Genomic DNA, 8,595 nt, shown 5'->3' with positions numbered 1-8,595 from the left:
TTGATATGTATTATTATCTCATGTGTTATATATTGTTGTTCATTAAAGACAAATTACTATTATGGAAAATTAGTTGAACGCATAAAGACATGGTCATCTGAGGATGCTAGGCTCATATGAGTATTATTATAATTTTTTTTTGTAGATACTCTGTTATTTTTAATGATTAATTCATTTTCTTTTAGAATTTAATTATTTATTGTCAACAAGTGCACTTTTGTTAGCTTCTAGCAGTAGGTGATCTAATGCCTGAGGATGGAAATATTGAGGCAAATAAGAAGGTTTTCCTTGATATCATGAGTCCGAAGCACCCCAGTAGAATACGCACGCAAGGATTCAAGTTACTCTTACTCGCTACTTTCCACACAGTACTACTACTATCGATGAAAGCAGTGGAGGCAGTAACTTTACTCGAGTAGCCAGTGTGGAATAGGGCATATAAGTTATTAAGCATGAGATGCGAAAACTTTACTTCATTTCTTGATGAAATGATAGGATTTATGCAACAACTTCAGACAATACACTCACCACCAAGCCGTTCGCATACTGTACATAAATTCAAAGAGTAAATCCGAAGAGGATTATTTTATTGACAGAAAGATAACGAACACTCTCCTTTAGACTAAATCCAAAGAGGATTACAAATGAGGCATTCGATATGGTTGTGCAAGCTAGATAATTGGGTCATACTTTTTTGGTTTAATAAACTTTGTTTGTTTTTTATTCATGGTGTGGATTTATAGTATTTGAAAATTTGTTCTTTCTCAACATGAGAGCTTCCAACCATTTTTATTTGTTTTAGATGGTCAAATGTGTAATTTTTCAGGGAAATATGAAAGGCTAAACTTTTGGGCTTGGGATTATTTTGTATCTTGTATTTTATTTTTTCACTTTTATCTGTGTCATTTGAGTGCGGGATCAATCCACATCCGTCTGTAAATGACAAGGGTGGCCTCTGCTACTATCAAATGTTAAACAACAATTCAAGTAATTCATGGAACCGTAACATGTGCGCTTGCCGCATGATTAATTAAGCTAGTTTAGGTATGGTATAAATTTAAAACTTTGGGATTTGTTTGGGATTTTAGCTATTTATGTGCTGTGTTTCAGAATGCATTAATAAGTTTGTTTGGGAAATTGTTTTTTTTTCTTGTTTTAAATGCTTTATAATGGTAAGTTTTATTTTGTAATCATCTGTTAGTGTGGGGATTGCATTTCAAGTTATTTAATTTAAAATAAAAAAAAAATTAAAAAAAAATAAGATCGACACTCAACAACACCCGCCACAATGTCCACCGTCTTTTTTTTTTTTTAATAAACTTGTGGAGGTTTAAACCGCTACTGTAGCTTAGGGTTTGTCGTGGCGGTTTTAGGACCGGTGTAAACAGATCTTGTGGCGCAGAGCAAAGACTAACGATTTTTACAGCGATTTTGAACTGCTGCAATATTTGCTATGGGGGTTTAAGCCGCTGCTGTAGGCTTTCAAAACAAGCCTTCTTCGTTATTGATGTCCCAATATGTAAAAATGAAACAATTATAACTAGCATGATTGACAGGCTGATTAAGCAATCCCATAACACAGCTATTGGCGACTTAACAATAAAACAATTTAATGAAACTATATGATTTTTTACTTTTGATTATCGGTTCTATATATATATATATATATATATATATAGAGAGAGAGAGAGAGAGAGAGAGAGAGAGAGAGAATTAGGCTGTATCCATTTTTCCAAAAAATTATTAACCATGGATGCCATAAAAAGATTAAAAAAAAAGAAAAACTGAAAATATTGCATCAGGACTCCGCACGTAAAGTTACGTGTGGAGTCCAATGAAATCATGTTACGTGACGGTGATAGAAAAAAAAAAATATATGCCCGATAACATAAGAGAATATTCCTCTCGTGTTATTCAGGTGTTACTATGTGTTATTCATGTGTTATTGTGTGTTATTCATGTGTTATTTATGGGGTTATTGTGTTATTATAACATCGGGAATATTCTCAGAATACAATAACATCTCAATAACATATAATAACATCTGAATAACACAAAATAACACGGGAGGAATATTCTTTTGTGTTACCGGGCCTATTTTTTTTCTGTACCTCAACGTGACTTGATTTCATCGGACTCCGCACATAACTATACATGCGTAGTCCTGATGTAATAATTTTTTAGAGTCTACATCCGTTCGTTCAACTCCAAAGGTTCGTAATTGATTACAACTGATTTTTAAGCAATTCAATTAGTTTTCATTAATTAGGTTGTCACTCCATACAAAGTATGTCCTTTACTAGCATTCCTTAAGATGCATATAAATATTTTAGCATTATCAATATTTGCATCGCAACATAATAGCTATTTGCGTGAAAATATTCAATATATATATATATATATATATATATTATGATAATTGTAGAAGCACTTAAACCCAAGTAATACTTCATGAAAAATTCTCTAAATTTAAAAAGTTAAAGAGAATTTAGACATTACTCTAATCTTTAATGGGCTCGAATTTTACTCTATTTCATGCATTTGATATCACTATTTTTTATTTCTTCCTATTTTGACTGAAAATTATTTCATCAAAACATCAAACGCAAAATTTGAGTCCGGAGTCCAGTGGTCATGCGTCACGCGGCAAGTGGGCCCCACGCTTCTATGAAACCTACCCAACCAGTGCATTGCAGTGGGGCCCACTTGTCACGCCACAAGTGACCACTAGATTCCGGACGCAAATTTGAGTCTGATGTCTTCATGGAATAAGGGCTCATTTTGACCGGCAGCATCCGAAACCCTAAATTCACATTCAGCGTTTCAAAAAAAAAAAAAAGGCGAGCACACTATATGTTTGTGGTGTATTAGCATGACAAACCTACTTGTATTGATTTGCTATTTCTTTTATTTAATAAATCATAATAACTATGCTCAAAATTATTTTAAAATTATTAATAGAAGATGCCATAAACCCTAAACATTATAAATTCATTTATTTCTTATTGAAAATCATTTTAAAGCATTTTAGCAACGATTCAATTAAATGAGTTTTGTAATTTATTTCGGAGGATGGATCAGCGTTCGCATGCCCCTCAACTCGGAGGAATTATTGCGTGTGGACATCGCATGCATCTCTGCATGTGGTGTCTGATCCTGGCCGTAGATCACGGTAATCTACGGTCAGAATTATTTCCGTTTTTTTTTTTAAAAAATTAGGTGGGGCCCACTAAAATAAATTGGGACCGTAGATCAGGTGATTTACGGTCCGGATCGGACACCGCACGCAAGCTGCGGCGTGCGGTGTCCGATCCATATGGAATAATTTTTCCTCAACTCGGCTGGACTGAGAGAGACTGCCGACCATCCGATGGAAATTTCGGTGATTATAAATGCAAGCTATTTTTAGTTTAATAAAATGTTAGATTACTGCAAACCTACAAATTAGTTGGATTTTAAATTCAGCTGCCAATTTCTAATATTGCTTGAGAACTAAATTTCTATGCAGCTGATTTCTTGCCTAATTATTTCTTCATCAACTGTTGAATCTGAAAATATCGGCGAGTCACACTTAAGGAATTGAGCATCAAATAGAAAAGAGAGAGAAAAAGAGATGGAGGGAGAGAGAGTGCACGAATAATGAACAATGGAATGAAGAAAATGTATGTGCGCCTGATTGATTTGCCATTTAATATAGATATGAGCCCCCTATTTATAGGAAAGGGGAGTATAATGTGTATTTACAAGCTTACACCTACTTTCATTGGGGAGTTACAGAGCACTTTGGGTATTTACATAAATAAGCATATGAATCGACCATTCTATCATTTGGTTGGTTGAGATTGGCCAGTCTTAGTTCAATAAGACTCGTTCATTAGACTATGCTAAGTTGCTGTTGTCAGGCTCTTCTTGATCTTCGATCGTCTGGAATCGGCTCGATTGGCTTGAGTCTGTCGATCGTCTGCTTTGATTCAGTTATCGACTATTAACCCCTATATGTGGAGCTCATGTCATCACAATGAGACTAAACTATCGGCTTGAGGATAAATTATCGTAATTCGACAGGGGGCTCGCTCTTTGAGAAAAAGTCCGCGGCGTGTTCGCAGTGTATAATGGTAAAACCATCGACCTTCTGATGAAAATCTCCGAGGCTCTTTTGAGGTGACTGGTGATGCTGGGCGAGACTTTGGCTGCGCCTTCTCTCACTTTTGTACATCTTAGTTTTTTGTTCGGACGACCTGCATTTGGTCAACTTCGGGTCCGGGTCTAAGAAATTTATACTTTGGTTAGTCAAATTTTTTTTTTATCTTCCAGTGATGAGACTTTTGATCTTTCATCTATGGAATCTCTAAATCAATTTAATCTCTTTGAGATTCATGCTGACACATGTTTAATGTATATCAACATATTTTGATATTGACTTACAACTGCTGTTACTTTTACTTAAAACCATTAAAATTAATTTTCTCACTGTAATTAAAATCGTAATTTAAATTACATTTTCTAATGTTCTGTTCTTAATTTTTGAAGTCATTATTTTAAGTTGTGATCTTTAAAATTATAATTCAAAAATCAGGTATATGAATTTTATCCATTACATCGTTTATTTATATTATTTAAAAATTTGATCAAATTTAATTAGCACACAGCAGATGCATAACAAAGATTTTGAATACATAGCCTCATAATGGAAAAGCCTACTGTCACAGACAAATAGTCCCACATCGGCTAGGTGTAGGACCGAAAAACAGTATTTAAATTCTGGGTTGCCCACCTCTCTTAAGGGCTCTTTTGGGAGGTGACAAGTGGTATCAGAGCAGATTACTGTCTGCTGTGTGTGTACTCTACATGGTCCAGTGGGACCCTCGGTGGAGCCGATCCGTGACGAGGGCGTCACGTGATTGGGTGGAGGAGAATGTCACGGACAAATAGTCCCACATCGGCTAAGTGTAGGGCCGAAAAACAGTAGTTAAATCCTGGACTGCCCACCTCTCTTAAGGGCTTTTTTGGGAGGTGACACTACGCACTCAACTTAATTGTCTCCATTGAACAATATTTTTTTATTTGGAAATTTTTATGCATTTACATATCTCACACCCATACTCTAAATTTTTACTTTCAAAGCACCCCTACCTAAGTATTAAAAAGTGAATTACAGACATTCAACTAAAAGAAAGGTACTTTGGCTGTAAAATTCAGAGTTTAGGTGTGAGATATGTAAATGCTTAAGAATTAAGTGCTATGTACGGAAATAGTTTCGTAGAGCTCATAGTATACATTCACGGAGTTTCATCAAGAAGGCAAATTACGCAGATTATTTTGGCCAGTAAGACTGGTTGAAATGGTAAGCCCTCTAGTTAATATAGATTGTAAAAACTGAACTAAGAACAAAAGACCAAGAACTGTTAGTTTTCATTAACATCCATATCGAGCTTAATTCCAGCAAAGAACAAAAAAATAAAATAAAATGCTTCTGATGCCAAGAAGAAACTGAAGTCAATTAAATCTTACATTTAAATGATAATTGAAGAATGAAATGCGAAGCTCTTCCCTACCACTTCACTGCAGAATGAATGGCAACAACCCCCCCAACAAGATTCTCATATTCAACCTTCCAAAATCCAGTATCAGCTATCATTCGAGCAAAAGTATCCTGTTTAAGCCAGTGAAAATTACATGGAGAATTGATGGACAAAAATGTCAAAATGAAATGCTCGGGAGAAAATTTGCAACGCATAGTTGCCTTTTTTTTAAGGAAGATTGTTGAGAAAATTAGGGCGAAGAAAAACAGTAATCGACACAATTCCAGAAAAACACAGAGATTTAACGAGGTTCGGCAAAGATGCCTACATCCTCGGGAGCAGAGCGACGACCTTCTTTTCAATATTCAGAAAAGAATACAGAATACAAAATTCAACTCTCTCTCAAAGACCTAAGATTACAAATAGGTTTATTTATAATCTTAGAGTAAGCCCTGCAGTACAATATGTAATTCCCAAATTACTCATGTACCGTATAGCCCCAACCCATATAACGTAACTTCCCAATTTGGACAGATTCTTTCGCTCCGCTCCGCTCCGCTTCGTTCCAGCGTCTGTCCCTATATGGTATATGAGTCATACCATAACAAATCTCCACCTTGGCGAATATCTAACCCCTTAGGAGAAAAGATATCTGGGAGTTACACCTGCAACAATGTGGGTTAGGCCATCATGCTTCTGCTGCACCATCGCTGATCTCAACCCACTGAATTCTAAGAGACACATCTCTTCAATTCCAAGAGACATCTCTTCATTCCAAGAGACTCCAAATCCTGGTATTATGAGTCATACCTAATAATTCTCCACCTTGGCGAATATTCAACCCTTAGGAGAAAATCTCCACCTTGCGAATATCCAGCCCCTTAGGAGAAATATCTCCACCTTGCGAACATTCTGCCCCTTAGGAGAAAATCTCCACCTTGCGAATATTCAGCCCTTTAGGAGAAAATCTCATGGAGTTTATTATGCACAAATGTGGGTTGAAGCACCTTTCTTGTTTGCGCCAGCACCTCGGCTAAACTATTGTCTCGTGAGTGAAATCCTTCGCAAAACCACTGTTCGCGAATAATCGCGTCTACTCGCTCGCCAGCACCCTATCAATTCATGCGACAAACCTGCGAACTCCGCTGCAACTGCACATGCCGCAATTCCTGCGACAAATCTGCGAACTCCATTGCAATTGCACATGCAGCAACTCCTGCGACAAATCTGCGAACTCCGCTGCAACTGCACATGCCGCACACCCTACCGAACTCCACCTGTCGCAAACTCCACCTGCGACGAACTTGCAAACTCCGCTGGTCGAACACCACCAAACTCCTCTGTTTGCAAACGCTCCTGTTCGCGGTAACTGCACACGAACTCCTGTTCGCGAACTCCACCTCGCCTAATGCCGAGAATGTTCATGAACTGTCGCGCCTCAAAATCGCGACGACGCCTCTACCGCGAACTCCTCGAAGCATAACTCGCCGAACTGCCGTAGCCCTTTATCCGAACTGCTTCGCACCTGTTCGTTCCCGTGAGTCCGTCCACCTTGCGAACAATTTTGATCCTGCAACAAAAACTTTTCTGCAAAAAAATTCCTCTGCAAAAATCCTTGCTTAGACCTTTTATTTTTTTTTAAAAAAAAAAGAAAGAAAAAAAAAAAAAGAAAGAAAGAAAAAATTGAAATCTTCGAGCAAAGCAAAAAATTTCCTCTTCGCCTCCAAGAAAAGAAATAAATATTTCCTTTATTTCCTCTGCTTATCCAGCAAAGAAAATTCTTAATTAAATTTGCTTAATTTGATTTAAAACAATTTAATTAAAAAGCTTTCCTTTAATTAAGTGAAATCAATTCTCCTAATAATCAATTTTCTTGCAGTAAGGGAAATTAAACTACTTCCCTGTTCTGGCAGAAAATATTCCTTTGATTCCCTTGATCCTCTCGTCTGCAGAAAAGGAAACAAGCCTCCAACAAGGAAAATTTAGCACTAGCAAGGATATTTGAAAATCCTTCCTAATTTTAATCTTCCAAGACAGCAAAGTAGCCTCCTGTCCAGGGATTCCCTTCTTCTCCGCTGCCAGCAATGGAATGTCCGAAATTTAATTCTTCCCTCTGCCGCAGGACCGCTCCTTCCTTTTTTGACCTCCGCCCAGCTTCCTTTCCGGGCCTCCACTATTTCCTTTCTCTGCTTTGCGCCCGATCGCCTTTGACGGAGCCCTCGCCGAAGTCGTCGCCGATTCCTCTTTTTTCTGTTCAAACAGCCGCAAAAAACACCTTCCAGGAAAGGCGATCTTCTACTCGGTAGAATTTCTCCTTTTTCTGTCGTTTCTGCCTTTTTCGGCCGTTTCTGAAGCCCGCCCGAGCTCCGTCCGAATCCGCTTCGTTGAATAGCCGCGAACAACCGAACCGGCAAACCACGTGAAACCTTCTCCCAAAACGCAGAAGCCAAGCCTCCAAATCGTTCTTCTTACGCCGCCGAAGAAAATTTTCTTCCCCTCGAACCAGGCTCTGATACCACTTGTTGAGAAAATTAGGGCGAAGAAAAACAGTAATCGACACAATTCCAGAAAAGCACAGAGATTTAACGAGGTTCGGCAAAGATGCCTACATCCTCGGGAGCAGAGCGACGATCTTCTTTTCAATATTCAGAAAAGAATACAAAATACAAAATTCAACTCTCTCTCAAAGACCTAAGATTACAAATAGATTTATTTATAATCTTAGAGTAAGCCCTGCAGTACAATATGTAATTCCCAAATTACCCATGTGCCGTATAGCCCCAACCCATATAACGTAACTTCCCAATTTGGACAGATTCTTTCGCTCCGCTCCGCTCCGCTTCGTTCCAGCGTCTGTCCCTATATGGTATATGAGCCATATCATAACAAGGAGCTATCACTAGCCAGGAGAAAGAGAAATGGATGGGTGCAATGGTTGAGGAGATGGAGTCTTTGCAGAAAAACCACACTTGGGAGCTAGTTCAGCTTCCAGAGGGAAAGAAGACCATTGGGTGCAAATGGGTCTACAAAAGGAAACCAGCAGTATCAGAAAAAGAAGGGGAAAAGTTCAAGG

The 8,595-nt window shown here is 37.9% G+C and overlaps 1 protein-coding gene across 1 annotated transcript in view; it reads right to left on the bottom strand.

Moving 5' to 3' along the window:
• Nucleotides 1–5,390: 5,390 nt before the first annotated feature.
• Nucleotides 5,391–8,595, bottom strand: part of LOC110031777 (2-methoxy-6-polyprenyl-1,4-benzoquinol methylase, mitochondrial) — a 10,743-nt gene continuing 7,538 nt past the window's right edge. The window contains exon 8 of the mRNA XM_020735174.1: nt 5,391–5,653. Within this exon, the coding sequence (XP_020590833.1) occupies nt 5,552–5,653 (102 nt within the window). The 3' untranslated portion in view covers nt 5,391–5,551. The remainder of the gene's footprint in view (nt 5,654–8,595) is intronic.

This window comes from Phalaenopsis equestris, unplaced genomic scaffold (assembly GCF_001263595.1).
Source record: "Phalaenopsis equestris unplaced genomic scaffold, ASM126359v1 Scaffold000840, whole genome shotgun sequence".
In the NCBI taxonomy this organism is placed as follows: domain Eukaryota; kingdom Viridiplantae; phylum Streptophyta; class Magnoliopsida; order Asparagales; family Orchidaceae; genus Phalaenopsis; species Phalaenopsis equestris.
This window is presented reverse-complemented; position numbering and strand designations above follow the sequence as displayed.